This window comes from Mustela nigripes, chromosome 14, assembly GCF_022355385.1.
Source record: "Mustela nigripes isolate SB6536 chromosome 14, MUSNIG.SB6536, whole genome shotgun sequence".
Lineage (NCBI taxonomy): Eukaryota > Metazoa > Chordata > Mammalia > Carnivora > Mustelidae > Mustela > Mustela nigripes.
This window is the reverse complement of record NC_081570.1, coordinates 49,348,291-49,364,587: the sequence shown is the minus strand read 5'-3', so window position 1 is coordinate 49,364,587 and position 16,297 is coordinate 49,348,291. Positions and strand designations below refer to the sequence as shown.

The following is a 16,297-nucleotide window of genomic DNA, read 5'->3' as shown; positions in this document are numbered from 1 at the left end:
TAAATTGAAGTATAGTTGACATATAAGGTTATATTGGTTTTAATAATCTATTTTATTAATTGCAACAGCTTTTCATTTGGCTCTTTTGGATTTTCTGAGTATTTAATGAGGTCACTTGAAAATACCACTACAATAATTTCCTTCAATAATTGTACCTTGTATTTCTGTGTTGTATCTTTTGAGTTGGTCAGAGCTTCCAGGATAACATCAAGTGATAATGGTAATTTAGGGCATCCTTACATTGTTACCGATTTTAATGGGAATGCTTCTTGTTTTGCCATTAAGTATGATGTGGACTCTTTTTTGTCATTATATTCTAGCTTCATTGCATGTGGCTAGCTAGACAAGAAAGCCTGTGCAATTTCCACTTTGGGAATTGGTTGATGTGGTGTATGTGTGCACATGTCCATGCAGTTGCATGACATCATTAATTTTTGTAGAGGCTTCATGAATGCTTTTGTTTTTTGTTATTATTATTATTATTTTTAGATTTTATTTATTTGACAGAGAGAGAGAGAGAGATCACAAGTAGGCAGAGAGGCAGGCAGAGAGAGAGGGGGAAGCAGGCTCCCTGCCAAGCAGAGAGCCTGATGTGGGGCTCGATCCCAGGACCCTGAGATCACGACCTGAGCCAAAGGCAGAGGCCCAACCCACTGAGCCACCCAGGCGCCCCTCATGAATGCTTTTAAAGGTGATATATTCCATGTTTGTAGGGGTCAACATTGTTTAGTGATCTTCATATTATTAATTATATTTATTTAAAATTTCTACGTCACTAATTCTGGCTGGTCTAATTGAACTAGAAAAAGTGGATAAATCTGTGTTAAAATTACATGTATAAATTGTGTTCTTGTCAGTTTCTCTTTACTTTTCTAGCCAGTTTTGCATTATATCATTTGATTAGATTAATTAGCACGTAAATGCATTAATTACTACTTCTGCTTTATTATGCTATTCTCCAGTTTACAAATGAAAATAATATAAATAATCTATTTTCTCTATTAATTACTTTTGCTTTGAAGCCTACCTTGCCAGAAATTAATCTTGTCTTTCCTATTTTAAATTTTATTCTATTTAATAATTCTATTTTCAATATGGATACTTTTGTTTTAGGTATATCACTTAGAGGCAGTGGATATGTGAATTTAATTTTTTACTACAATATGAGAATCTTTGTTTCCTAATATTGGAATTTAACCACTTAAATTTATTGGCATATAGTTGGCTTTGTTAACTTCTGTCGTTCTGTTCTACATGTCTTAGTTCTTTTTTCAGTTTTTGCTATTTCTTTTGTTTCGGGGGTTTGTTTGCATGTATGGAATGTTGTGTGTGTTTTTGTTTCCTTAGTGATTGAGAAGATGTGTATCCTCTTTTCAACTTAACTTTAAGTTTCCAAAATCCAAGTTTTGTTTTACAATTCTCAGAGTCAACAATTACATAGAGTTTTAGAATCTGTTCTATGCGAGGTAAGGCATTTGGTGAATTTTTATTTCTCTTCTATCCAATTTTGTAGACTTCTTTTACTCCCTTCTGAAGGCCAGGCTGAGCTAGGTGTTGATCTCTCACAGATCTCTGCCTGGAATGCAGTAAACTTGGCTCAGTCTATAAATGTCTTATGACATCTCTTTACCTTTCTGGATCAGAAAGGGTTTTTTGTTTTTTTTTTTTTTTCCTGTTATGTCTTTGACTATTACTTCTTGCCCACTTGTTCTATTTTCTTTGGAAGCACCTTTGTAATCTCTGAGTTGGATCTTCAGTTTCTGGGATAGGTGTCATTCTCTGTCATATGAATTTCACACTTTATGTAATTTGTGTGTATTTGGGAAAGTTACGGAAAGTATAACTTGGGGTCACCTGGCTAGCTCAGTTGGCACAGCATGGGACTCTTGATCTCAGGGTTGTAAGTTCAAGCCCCACATTGGGTATAGAGGTTATTTTAAAAAAAAAAAAAAAAGAAAGAAAGTATGACTTTGCAGTTACTGGGTCAGTTTGCATAGTGTTAATTCTGCTCTATGGTAGACCTAGTACTGTTAATTTTCTGGATTTACTGCTTTAGTCAATCTCATTTGAAATTTCATGGTCTAGTTTTTATTTCACCATGTATCTTCTTTCCAATGGCATTCTACTCTTGTTTCAGAGAATAGGAAATTTTCTATTTCTTTTCTGTTTCTATACTTAATGGTTTTCAGAAGATTTCTTCCTCCAAGTCTCTCTTTACTCTTGTTCATAAACATTTAATGCTTTCTATTTTTGTATGATCTTTTTATTTATCCAGATTCAAATGAGGGAGAGAATTATATGGACCTATTTTTTTCTTACAGATAAGGTAAATGGATTTCTTCTGATCCCCCTTGCTCTCCAACCAGATTCTGGTGAAATCCTCTTCCTGGATCTCTAATTGTGTATCAGATTGATGTCCCGGCCTGATTTCCAATCTATCAATATCTTCCTGCTACTCTGCTGGTCTGTCATAAGAATATCTTCTTATCCCACGGCTTGACTCCTTAATGTTCAGAGAAGATGGAATATATAAAACGACAACTCCCAGCATGTGGGGACACTTTGGCTTTTCCCATTGTTCCCCCTGCTTTTTGCGTCTTATGAATGGAACTACACTTCAGAGGGTGCCTAGTATTATCACCAGCTTCCCTGCCACCACTCCTCAGTTGTTCTGTGGTAGTTGCATTATCTAAATGAACATAGAAACATTAGTGGCAAAAGAAGAATGGTTAAGTGTTGTAGACTTGTGTTTTTAAAGATTTTTTGTGTATTTCACAGAGAGAGAGAGAGATCACAAGTAGGCAGAGAGGCCTGCAGAGAGGAGGAAGCAGGCTCCCTGCTGAGCAGAGAGCCTGATGTGGGGCTCAATCCCAGGACCCTGGGATCATGATCTGAGCTGAAGGCAGAGGCTTTAACCCACTGAGCCACCCAGGCACCCCTAGACTTGTGTTTTTAAACCAATAGAAAGACAGCATGGAAGTGATCAAAGATCTTCCTACCTATTATCATATGCTTGTGGACCTTTTATTCTTGGAGCATAGCAGTCATGGGCCAAGAATCATACATTTCTATTTAAAATCACAGACGTGTAGTTAGTGAAACTTCTTACCAGAATGGTTAGTGGGTTAATTCTTAGAACCAGCTGTCAGTATTTTTAAGAAGTCTTTTCTTTGTTGGTAGCTTAAGTATTGGAACATTGGAAAGAGACTCCTAGTTAGAAGCCCTTTTAAACCAGAGATCCCCAATTCTTTCCATTGAATCAGCTCTGAAAGGGTGCCCAAGGGGCTTACATATTACACTTCCCAGGTGTTTAGTGATATTGCTACGAGCCCTGGATCCTAATGAAAGCTTTGTGATTATTACTCTCCATGTGAAAAAATATTCATGATATGATTAATAGCTAACAAATTTTAAGCTGTGAACCTTAATACAGCAACACATTGAATTAGGCGAGATTGGTAGTGGAGAACATGAATTTGGATCAGGTTCAAATCCTGGATTAGTCACTTGTTGGCTTTTTGAACCAACCTTAGGTAACTTACTTGACAGTACAGCTTCTAATCTGGACAATGGGAGTATTTCACAGGGCCTTGTGTTGCCCAAACTGAGTTAACACAGTAAGTTAATCAAACATGTTAAGGGGTATTTTTTTCTTTCTCAAAATCCAAATATGCCATCTTGTAAGAATGAATCTGTTTGGTATTTAACTGCATGGCTATCTTGCTACATCTCTGAACGTCGATCTCCTATTAAGTAATAACCAACATGATAATGATGATGAGGAGGAGGAGGAGGAAGAGAAGGAAGAAGATGGCAACAAAACAATAATCTTAGTAATGGTTGACCCTTAGCATGTGTATATAACATATGCACTGATCTCAGGGATTTATGCAGATCACATAACTTAATTCTTACAACAACCTATGAGGCCACTTTACAGGTGAACAGATGAAGCAGTTTGCCTGAGGTCTCGTTGCTGGGAAATTGTGGAGAAAGGATTCCATGTGTGTTTTTAGACTATCCTCTATGAACTTCTCTCTCCCCCTCTCTCTCTCCCTCCACTTACACTCAAGCACATGATTTCAGTTAGTAACGACTTGAAGTCGTTGTTGAGTAAATGTATTGAACCACGCTCTCTTTCCCACGTGGTCTGTCATGAAGAGAAGATAAAAGGAAAGACCATGAGAAATTTTTATTTTAGGTGTCTGACCCTTTCTTTAAAATTTAACTTCAATCAGGCAGCTTATAGTACATCATTAGTTTTAGATGTAGTGTTCAATAATTTATCAGTTGCATAGAACACCCAGTGCTTGTCACATCACATGCCTTCCTTAATGCCTGTCACCCAATTACCCCATTCCCTAATTTTTGATTGACTGTGTTTGTTTGGAGACTGTGTTTCTTCAGGTTGACCCTAGCAGTGTCTTAAGTATCTATCATACTTTATAATTTTCAGAGAAACTTTCCACCTGCGTATTAACCTGATCCCCAAAACAGGTCTGGGAATCATGTGAGGATGATGTTATTACTTTAAAGATGATGAAGCTGGCAACCTTAGAGGGCAAGGGCCTTTTTAAGGGCCATACAGATTAATTAGAGAAAGACTTGGGATCATATATATTAACAAGAATGACAATAAACCATTTACTAAATATTGACCATAAGCCAAACACCATACGAATCACGTCAACGGCATTAACTCTTTGGCGCCTCAACAACCAAAGATGTGAAATCACGTGGCCTAGGTTCACTCTTAGTATGTGGCAAATCCAGGGTTCAGTCCCAGGTAGGGGGCACTGAGCTCTTAATGTAAGTTTCTACTTCTCTAAGTTCTCCTACTAACGAATTTTCTTTAAACAACATAGAAATGACACTTAAACCACTTTTAAACACCTTTCTCTATGTGGGAAATATTAATTATGCTAATAATAATTAACACTACCTCGTGTTAGCTATTGCAGGCACCATATCATCCATTTGCTCATTGAATTGATAACTATTGAATTACCACCAAATATATGCCAGGTACTGTTCTGGGTACAAGAAAAACACATATGAGCATGACATTATCTTTCAAGGACTTTACAGTCTTTTTGGAGAAACAGAAAGTAGCTAAATCATCACACAACACTGTGCTAAGTACCATGCCAGGAAGTCTGGAGTGTTCCGAGGGCTAGTCAGTAGACTTCTTTGACACAGTCCGAGGACAGGGAAGGCTTCCTGACTAAGCCATTTTTGTAATGAGAAGGGAAGGTGGAGAAATGTTAATTATGGGAGAAGACTGCGCTCTGGGGAAAGGAGAAGAAGATGGATCAGATCTGGGATTTGGGGGATTTTGAGGAACTAAGAGATTAACCAACTGGCTGGGGTATGTTTAGGAAGAAGAATGGCCCTAGATGGCTGGGAGAGGCAAAACCATGCAGGCCTCGCTAAGGCTTTTCTCTTTAAGAGACAGGGTAATTCATTGAAATGACGGATTACTTGTGTTTGAAAAGATCCTTTGGCCTTAAGTGTGAAGAGTAAATTGCAGGGCAAAGATGCAGGGGGGTCAGTTAGGAGGCTGCTGTGTGAATGTGGGCTGGACAAGATGGTAGCTTGGACTGGGCAAGGGTGGCAGAGATGGGGGAAAAAATGGATGAACTTAGGAATTATTTGGAAGTCATTTCCACAGGGTTTACTTTGAGTTAGATATGTGGAGTGAGCAAGAGGGTAGTAGGATGTCTCCCAGATGTCTGGCTTATGCAGTATGCATTGTTTCATTGGGTTCTCACAAGAGCACTGTGATGGGGATACTGCCAAGTCTCAGGAACCACGTTCAGAGTGTTTTCAGTCACTGTCCATGGTCATACAGCTTATCCATGGCAGAGCCAGGATTCATTCAGGTCTGCCTGAATCTGAAATCTGGGCTTTGGATGGCTGTTAGACTGGGGAATGGGAAGGAAGAAAGTACATGACCCATTGTAAGAAAGGGAGTGTTAACAACAGCAGTTAAATGCAGGATTTAACTGCATTTAAATAAAAGAAGTGGGCATCACTCAACTTAAAAAAATATACGCATCCTCAGTGCCCAAGCTCTTATGACATCCGTGCATGTTTGCATGTGGTGCTATGGCTATCCCTACGGGCTCAATAAGAATAAGATTAATATCTTCAGTGAGTATGACTTTGTTAAATATCACTCATAAATAAATAACACGTGATCATTGCAGAAATATGAACAAATACAAAAAAATAGCAAGAAAAAGACAGTGAAAATCTCCTGTAATCCTCAGAGGGGGGAAAATGCTTGCTTGTTTTTAATTAAACAATGCCATACTCTATGATTTACCACTATGGGTATTTGGTAGAAAGACCACTGGAGACCCCAGTTCTAAACCCAGACTTCCTGATGATTTTGATTTTGGGACAGGGTGGTGGGAGGTGGGGGTGGAGTTAACCTCTGGGACTCTAGCTTTCTCCTTCATAAAATGGAGGGAAACTTTGTCCCCATTTAATTATCCCAGACCTTTACGGAGCCTGAGTTAGCATGTGACTGTGCTGGGCATATTGGTGTCCTTATAGCGAAGGAGTGAAAAGCACAGCTTTAGAGTCTCTCAAACTACTGTGTGGCCTCTTCACCCCTACTTGGTTTCCTTATTGGTGAGGTAGAGGTAATGATATTAAATTCACGGCGATGTTTCGCTCACATGTGTGCAGACCACTTGGTGGCTCGGCGGCAACACAGAGCAAGCAGCCAGCACGGGGTAGTCAGAAATGTCCACAGATACCTGGCAGGGCAGCCGTTTGCCCAATGATCTTCTGTAGCCTAGACACTCACTCTGGGATGTGGTAGAGGGGGTGAGGAGAGGAGGGGAGCAGAGTCCTGGAAGGCCCACTAGCCTTAACTGCTCTCACTTCTCTAAGCTCTCCTGTTGAGCTGCATGGAAACCACTCTTTTCTTTGGGTACTTGCCATAGGTCAGACATTGGCTAGACACAGAAAGAAGTGTACTATTTAGACCTTATTCTTCAAGAAGAAGAAACATCGTGGGGCTGGAAACCCCCAAAATAAAGTAATCAGTGTTGTTGTAGTACTATGAACAAAGGGCTGTGAGGCAGGGGGGTTGGGGTGGGGGCGTGACTCATTTTGCCTTAGGGAACCTGGGAAAGCTTCAGGGAGAAGACCTGAACCTGGAAGGGGAGGGTAGAGTTTGCTGGCTGGAAAAAATTGAACGGGTGTCAGCCTGTGTGCCCCTGAAGAAACCTCTTCTGAAACTCTCAGGCCAGGAGACCCTCGAGATGCCAAAGCCACTTGGAGACATCTGGTGCCAAAGTAGAGGGACTTGGGGTAGGCAGGTGAGGCTCAGCGAGGCCGGCCTCTGAGTCCATCAGGCTCCCCACTCTGCATTCGTCCCTGTCCTCCACTGTCTCCCAGGTCCCCTTGCTGCTAACCACTTTCTTGCTTGAGGGACCCTTTCTCCCTCTTAGGTCGTCCGTTCCTTACATGGTCTTCAGCCTCCTTTCTCCCACCCATGGAAGTCTGCCAGGAGAAATGGATCAGATGTGAATGGGGGAAACTGTGGTGCAGTTGGTATGGTTTACGTGTCCGTGATCCCCCTTTTAGGGATATTGGCCTTTCAGTTCTTTGATTTTGGGGGAGTGAAACACTTTGGTGCTGGAATCCCATGCTATCTTCAGATCTGTGGTGGAGTCTCTCTAGCTTTAGGCCCTGGGTAGCAGGTGTGTTTTGTTTGGTTGTTACAGTTTTGCTGTTACGGTTGGTGGGTGGTAATTCAGTATCACTCTCCAGTTTGTCACCAACCCCACCATTCCCCACTAGATCAATTATAGCCTCCTTGTCTGACCCTGAGCTCACCTGCCTGGTCTGAAGATGTTAGTGTACGTGGCCCCCTGTGTTAGACTTTGTTATTTCTTGACTTCTCAGTTGAGAATTTTATCAGTCCCTCCTCTAGTAATCTTCTCCCTCAGATTTTTGCATTTATCCCTTTCTTATGCAGTTCTACTGACAACACTGGGTCCTCAGTGCTGGGCAACGTACTACAAGCATTCAGGGACTCCCTCCTTTTTACTAGGATGGAGTCCAGACCATAGCACCTGTTACCAGGTCATTTCTCCCATGTTCATAAAAATGAGAATTGAGATGGCCGTTTCTCTTAAAATAAAACACAACAAAGAAATTTATCATGATTTTAATTGATTCTTAAATGAATAGATGACATGAATTATTTAGCCCACGGTGTTTTCCTTTGCAACATTTGAAGGGAGCTTATCAAATCCAGCTGCTGGGACATTTCATCAGCAGGACGACAGGTTGTGCATTTGGGAGGGAGAGGTTGGATGAGGACTTTTTGGGGTCGTGGGGAGGAAGATAAGGCCATCCCGGGAACATACCCTAGATGGGTCTAGACTTTGTCTACACTTCGGTTACGTGGGGAGATGGTGCATATAATGTGGTATCTCCTGGGGTGAGAAGGGTCAGCCACACGGACTGAATGTCTGAGTCAGCTGCCTGTGTCACAGCCCTCCCCTGGGAGCCTGCCAGGATTGCCGATTTGGTGGAGGGCTGCTTTGTCCAGGATTCGGCATCCCCGTATCTGACCTGTCATTATTCCCAATCATCATCCATTTCAAACAGTCAGCAAGGCAATAACATGAGCACACCAAGGTAAAGAAAAGGAACTTGGATTATGAGGAATAAAAAATCTGTCTCACACGTGGCACCATTAAATAGCTCTGGCGGAGACATATTGTTTATAGTCAGCAGTTGTCTGGAAAATAGATGTTTACTTGTAGTGAGTGTATTAAGATCTTTGCCATTAGGTAATATATATCCTGCATTGTGTCTTCCCTTACAGAAAACTATGTTGGAATAAACCCTCAATTAAAAATTCTTGTGGCAATGAAAAATATTAAACAGCAATAATGTTCTATATTGGCATTTCTGTTTATTAGAGACAGAGAGAGAGAGAGAGAGTGATTGAAACGCCAGGAGTCTTTCTTTGGAAGGTTGGCCTTTTTAAAATGGTATATTCCATTTAAAACTGCAAGTGAAAGATCTGCTAAATAAAGATTAAATTGCTTATAGAAAAAAATGTCCCTAATATTCAGCAAGGACATCAACACACCGAATTTCCCTGAACCATCCATCTTCTGATAAAAAGGTATATTTTAATACAACCACATGCATCAGACTCTCCTGTCTCTCCGAGCTTCTGTAACCAGGGATGATACAAGATATTTCTGTTACAAAATAGGAACTCGGTTCCCACAGCTCTTCTAGAACAGGGCCTGGGTCTTATCTGGCTTTTGACACATTGTCATTTCTCTGCCTCCATTTCCTTAGCGAACAGACTTGTGCCCCCACAATACCAACATAGGAATGGATGGTGCTAATCCCGTCAAATCCTGAATTCTGTTACATTCTAGCACTTATAAGAATCCACTGGTTTCTGACAAGTCCCAGATGAAGCCAGGGGACTCTTGCAGTCTGAGCAGCTCATTCTAGGTGTGCATTTCTCTGGGGTTGGGGGTGAGTGACCTATTTGGAATCTTGGTTCCTTGTATGTAAAGTGAAACAATATGCTCACTTCAGAGGTTTATGGTTAGGATTAATTAAAAAAAAAAAACAAAACAGGAATTCGAAACCTAAAACAGATTCTGGCAGATAGTTTTTGCTCAATCAATTCTGTTAATATGAAATTTTCAGCTAGTGCAAGGCTGGTTCCCTGGTCCCTTTGAAGCTTGAATGATGGCCTGCTGGCAGGAGCAGCAGCTGATTCTCTACCTCTCCCCTGGCCCTTAGTAGGGGCTCATGCATAGTTGGTAAATAAATGAAAGATTGCTGGAACAAGCTCCTGAGTTTTCACTTCCAGATCTACCAGTGGTTACACCAACCCATTTTGCCCGACCACACATCCCAGTTTTCTCTGTCTTCTATTTCTCTCAGTGGACTCACCATTTCAATTAGTAGCGTGGGAAAAACTGTTGCATGTTATCCTAGAGCTCTCTTAAACCCAATCAACAAATACTTACTGAGGGCGAGACAGGTGAGCAGAATGAGGTCAGGAAAAAGAACTCAGCGTAGTTTCTAGAACACTGCTCTGCAAATATATATGGTGCGGCAAAAATCTAGGACAATGGTTTGTCTTTATTATTTCTTTTCCATTTTAAAATGATCTAATGAAGTAAAATGAATCCTTACCCTCTGGTCCTGATTTGTTATTCCTTGCCAAGCACCCATTTCACAATATAGGCTCACCTGAAACACTCAGACCTGCTGTCACAGTAAGCAAGATTTCCTTTCTCTGTAGGTGCCAAGGAGATATCAACAGGGGTTGGAAACTTCTTAGATTAACTCCTTCACTCCTTTGGGACACCTTCTGTACTCGATAGTATGGGTGTTTGGAATTCTGAGCAGAACCGAGGAGAGATGGACAGCATAACGGCCACGACTATCTGTTTTCTATTTCCAAGCTAGCGAATCTTGCTTTCTCCCTTATAGTATTTCCTTCTTTGCTTGGTTTCACGGAAATGTTTTAATATGAAAGTTTTGAGAATATCCTGGGATTAGAGTCTTGGAATGAACTTTCCTGCTCATACGATCAGCCCCTTTAGTTTAAAACTATTCCATTTAAAAACATCTACTTATAACTACCAGCTGCTGGTTCTTTTTTCTTCATACTCACGGACACACACAAAGACACATAGAGTCTGCACATGTACACACACACGCGCACACACTCCCCTCATATGCACTGTATATATGTAAACATCCAGAAGGAACAATGCATTGTAAAAATTGTCCTGTTGAGTTTGTAATCCAGTGTGAGTTACTGAGTGCTGATAAGTAAAGGAAGTTCAACCAGACAGTTTAATCCCCCAATTTCCTGTCTTCTAATCAGCCCCTGATTCTTTTGGTTTTAAATTAGAAACATTCCTGACAATATTCAGGACAGGTGAAGGAAAATCAACTAGAAAATAAGTAAGGACAAAGCATTTATTTTACAGTCTAAAGTTCACAGGAGAAATATGAGCGTAATAACAGGAAATCAAGATTTTTAAAAAGATAGTGCAAGAACATAGGCTGGCTTGAATAACCAATCACATTTCTGAATGGAGTGCATTTGGATCATAATTTGATTTAGAGGAAAAAAAATAGGAACATAAAGTATTTGCGTCTCCCTAAGCTTAGCAAATGGTACTTTAAAAGATGTTGTACAAGGCTAACCTAGAGAAAGTGATAAGGACAATTTCTTAATATATGTGAGAGAGAAAGATAAAACGGTACTTTATTCAGATTTTGCTTGCAATCAATCATTGCTAATACTGGAAGAAAATAATAGTGCATGGACATTTTTGAAGTAAATGCAGATTCTTGGAAATTAATATAGTCACACATATTTATAATGGTAGATAAAAATAAGACAAGTGTGCATTTAAAAATAAGCATAGGCAGAGTGTGCAAATGCTTGAAATAGAATGTGTATAAATATGTTTATCATGGACACTTTCTTTTGAAAATATACTGGGTACCGAGAATGATATGATTTATTATTTACTGAATCCCCTCATTTTGATTCTTTTCATTTATAGCCATTGTAGCAATTTCCAAGTTCTTTTAATCATCATCCCGAAAGAGCTAGAGCAAAAGCATAGAGAAATCTTCATTAGGCAATGTCAGAAGACAATCATGAACAACAGTAGCTCAGTTGAGAATTAACCATTTAAAAATTGAAATGATAAATACAACTAAAGTTGTGAGTCCAAGCAAATAACAACAACAAAAGGTTGCATGAGATAGGAGTTCCTGGGTTTGCATCTGCAGCAGTTAGGGCTGTCAATCATTTGAGAAGTAGGCTGGAGTTGAGAGTTTTTTTGAATTGTTGAACACAGTAAGACAGTATTTCACAGTCGTACCTTGTTTGGTAAACATACATATCTACTTTTTAAAAAGGCATTTAAATTTCAAGGCATAGCATATCCTTGCTACCCAAGTATTTTCCTGGCATACAAAGTCTGAGTTGTAAAAATTTGAATTAAGTGCTGGATAATTCTTGACCGAAAAATTACATGGCGATTTCTAAAAAGAATGCTTCCAAAATAAGTTGTTGGGAACCTAGCATGGGGAGAGAGGGGTGGCAGGATGATTTAATAGTCTTCATTTCACAGTAACTATGAGTTTTTAAATTGGATTGAAGAAATAAGACAAATGTGTTTTGTAATTCAGATAAAAATCATCCCATAGTATCTTATCGGTAAATCACTAAGAAGAGGAGGCTGTTTATTCTGCCTTCGTTTGAACACCATGTGGGTAGAATGGAGGTAATTCTACTGGACAGAATTATATTCTAAAGCATATGCATGCTTCCAAGGTGCTTCTACTCCTTTTGGAGTGGAGAAAGATTTCATGAGGGTTTTCTTTAGTTGCGTGTCGAAGGTTTCAAATAGAAATGTCACAACATAGCTAGATGCAGTGGATATGCAATATCTATTTCTTGATTTGCATGATTAAAGCATTACAGAAGTGGCTCAGATATCAAAAGATTGCTCATAAATGACAGCGCCAAAGGTAATTACTGTTAAAATGTACATGCTCGAACCCTGGTCGCTTGTTAACTTCTAAGTTGTGTTTACAACTCTTTGGGTTGGAGTAAAAGTTCTCATTTGAGTTTTCCATGTCAAGACCTCTCTCCCACTCCATTTTGATGCCAAAAGAGTATTTAGCATTTCTTATATCCTACATCTGTCGAGAAGGTGTCAGCTTTAGCCCCAAAAAGCAATAAAAGGTAAAGAAGGCCCTTCTTATTATTTCCCATTTAAGAATATTTGTTTCTTGAACAAAAGTAGTCTTTTGTAGACAAAGCTAAAATTTGTACTTAAAAAAAAAAAAAACAGCCCAATTAATTTAGTCAACCAACCTTCAGTTCGTTATCAAAAAGTGCAGTTAAAACCCTACTGTAAGCTGGGTGCATTATGATAGGGGTGGGGATAAAGAGGGAAAGAGGAGAGGGGTTGTTATTCTCAGCCTTTTATTAACCAGTTTCTTTCATTCTAGTGGGTCTTTATTATTTAGAAAAATAAAAATGGTCTGGAGCTCTATCTGTTCTCACCTAAAAATTTGGAGTAGGTCATGGCTGTCTACAACTGGTCCAACATATGCCCCCAAACTAAAACAAACAAACTCATTTGCCATACAAATTGTTTACGATTCATTAAAAAGCAAAATTGCATATCCCGGTGCTGGCAGCTGAGGCCGAGCCTCCACAGGCGGAGGGGGCATTCACTGAGTTGCCTTTGTATGCTGGGAGGACCAAGCGGAGGTTCCCACTATGCAGCCCGGAGTCTGTGCAACCAGATGACGCATGAGGTAATTTTAAAGCTTTATTTGCCTTTAGTGTGAAACTCAGATCTTGTACTGTCCTTTGCTTAAAGAGCCGTATCAGCAAGGAGCAAGTCTAATTTTTTTTTTTTTTTTAAAGTTGGGGAAAATTGTTTGGGGTAGTTAGGTGACGGTCTGGAGGGAGAGGGAGTGAATTCTATTCAAGTAACGAGAAGAGCTAAGAGAAAATGTGAAATGTCTCTTATTTTAATTAATCCATTCCCCCCTTCGTCAAAGTCCTCAATTTCCCATCAGTAGCGGGAAATTTACATTAGAATTATTTGTAACTGGCAAATATAAAATGCTGTGGTATGTGGCCACCTTTGAGGGAAATAAAAAATTGATTTATTCTCTATGGTAACTTCTACAACTTCTTTAAAGAGCACTCTGATCTCTCACCCTTTTTCAAAGCAAAGATCTAGAAGCATTGAAGTTGAGAGAAACTTCCTGTCGTATGCAGCCTAAACAGCAGCATGTGAGCTTACAGCATTGTTTATTTTTAGTCAACTGCATTGCTAAATGTTTCCACCACTTTTATATTTTATATTCCCGGCGGTAAAACATCTGTAAAACAATTTTAAATGAAAAGCAACTTCCAAGTAAACTTTACAAAAAATAAATGACAGTTTTCCAAGTTAAAAAAAAGAGGAGCATTTGGTGATCTTTGCAAGAAAAAAAAAAGATAACACAATTTGCCATAAAAAGTAACAGTCTATAAAATCTATGAGCTCTTGAAATACAAGGAAGGAGAATGTCACCCAGAATATGACATCAGCGTGCAGGGTTGTTTTTTTTTTTTTTTTTTTTTTTTTTTAAGACTTACAACTTAGCTTAGAAAATAATAGCTAAACCAATCAGTATATTCTTTTCTGGTGTTTAACAAGCTGCACAAGGCGAAGCAATAGGCAACATCATGGCATACAAGTAAACCTTGTTCTTGCTGGCAGAAACTCTAATGGGAAAATAAGTGCCCTGAATAGTTCAAGATCTGAGTGGATAGTCTACTGCTAGTCTAATTAATCAAAAAGTGTCCTGAAATCATTGGCAAAGTTTCTATTGTCTAGTTAAGAAATCACAAGTTAAAATACAATGTACACACATACCCACAACCACCTTTACTCAAGGGTCCTTAGGATGGACACACAGCACCCCAAGAGCAGCCGAATAGAATCCTGCGGTAGCTCACTTTTAATAGTCTCTCAGTCCTCAGAATTCCTAAAACTTGCCCAAATGATACCACCATTGGTCCAGGAAGGGGAAAGGAGAACTCTTTCCGCAGATCATGCAATGAAACCGACCATGTCCTGTCTTGTAATTCCATTCGTCAGTCTCCCCCTTCAACACCACTCTCTCTCTCTCTCTTTTCTTAAACTGATATCTATGTGAAATGAGCTGAAGTTCACGGTCCAGTTAGGAACGGATAATACATTCATTGTCCTGGCAGCAAACTTTTTTTTCACTCCCTGGAAGAATTCACGCTTGCCACAAGAATAATAATTACGGAAAACTGGAAATGCTCTGCTAACGAAGTAATCCTTAACGGACACCACCCTAACGAGGGCAGTGATGATGTGAGGACTCCCTTCCTCACAGGACGCGCATCTCCCGTGACAATAAGCTATTGTGCGCCCTCCCAACTCACTCTACCTCTTATAGATCCAAGATGTCAAAGGTTGTCTGGCCTGGTTGACCATGACATGTGAGTTAACTCATTCTGCGGCTGCATGGTAGAACTTTATTAAAACTTTATTTGCACCCAGAATAACTAAAAGATAGAGCGTGTGGGTCTTTTCCCACTCAGAGCTGGAGTTCCTCAGAGATTTAAGACCTGCTCTGAGGTAAACAAATGGGGAAAAGTTAGATGAGAGCTACGGGTCCCCGGATGGAAAACAGGGAGTGGGGACCCAGAGTTCTCCCACAGGTGACTTCAAGCACTCCAATTAATGGGGCAGGACGGGAATTCACCCAGGGCTTGTCTCTCCCCAGCTCTAACACACGTCCTCAGAAAATACCACAGCCAAGGAAAAAAACCAAGCACCCCATAGTCCCTGAAAACAAAAGTAAAGGGGGCTGCAAAGCTAGAGAGAGGGAGCAAAACCTGAGGGCCCGAACAAGCATTTCATTTCATTTTTTTTTAAACCCCAAGACCAACTTGGCTAAAACACCATCTCCACCTTAAAACTTCTGCTACTTTAAAAAAAAAAAATTAAAAAATTAAAAAAAAAAAACACAAAACCAAAAACAAACAACAACTCTCAAACACTGTCCCATGGAAAACCAGGGCAAGCATTGCTGGGAACTCAGTCGCAGAGTGGCAGAGAGAGGATGGCAAGAGGAAGCAGTGTGAGGCTGCTTCACTGAAGAGTGTGAAAAAAATCAAATGTGAATTTGATGAATGTGAGGTCTGGGACATTTTGTCAAAGAGGGAGGGAAAGTAGAAAAGGGAAAAAAAAAAAAAAAAAGCAGCCCGGCTGCCAACTCACCATCCACCAAGTTCTGGCCGAGATGTCGTAGCAGAGCTGCCATTTGATGGAGCCGTCGGAAGCTTTCCCTGCCATTACGCTGTCAGCAAGCTTCATCTGATGCTAACTCACGGGAGATAAGACACCTAATTGAGAAAACATTTGCAGTGGCATGTGGGGCAACATGTAGTCCGGTCCATACCATATGGAATCATGGGTAAAAAAAAAAATCTCCTTGACAATGAACCAATCTCTCACAGACCCAGTGGCAAGGTGAAGTGGAGATGAAAAGTCTTCTGCTCCTAGCACTGTCTTCTCTCTCCTTTTTAAAAAACAAGGACCCACTGCTACACATCAAAGAGAGGCGGTTAAAATTAGGGCTTCATCACTCAGATGATTTTGGTCTGCAAGGTTTTTCCTTTCCTTCCAACAACCAATCCCCCCTCTTTTTTCTCTCT

The 16,297-nt window shown here is 40.0% G+C and overlaps 1 protein-coding gene and 1 long non-coding RNA gene across 8 annotated transcripts in view; one reads left to right on the top strand and one right to left on the bottom strand.

Annotated features, from left to right (window-relative positions):
* NFIA (nuclear factor I A) overlaps positions 1–16,036 on the bottom strand; it is a 560,134-nt gene extending 544,098 nt beyond the window's left edge. Inside the window, exon 1 of one of the 3 annotated variants that reach the window (XM_059374930.1) lies at positions 15,861–16,036. In XM_059374930.1, the coding sequence (XP_059230913.1) occupies positions 15,861–15,956 (96 nt within the window). In that variant the 5' untranslated portion in view covers positions 15,957–16,036. The remainder of the gene's footprint in view (positions 1–15,860) is intronic. The other 2 variants (XM_059374931.1, XM_059374929.1) reach the window with 2 other exon arrangements.
* The window catches only part of LOC132000943 (uncharacterized), a 260,143-nt gene continuing 257,133 nt past the window's right edge, over positions 13,288–16,297 (top strand). For all 5 annotated transcript variants that reach the window (XR_009399498.1, XR_009399499.1, XR_009399501.1 and 2 more), the window contains exon 1: positions 13,288–13,365. This is a non-coding gene — a long non-coding RNA (uncharacterized LOC132000943). The remainder of the gene's footprint in view (positions 13,366–16,297) is intronic.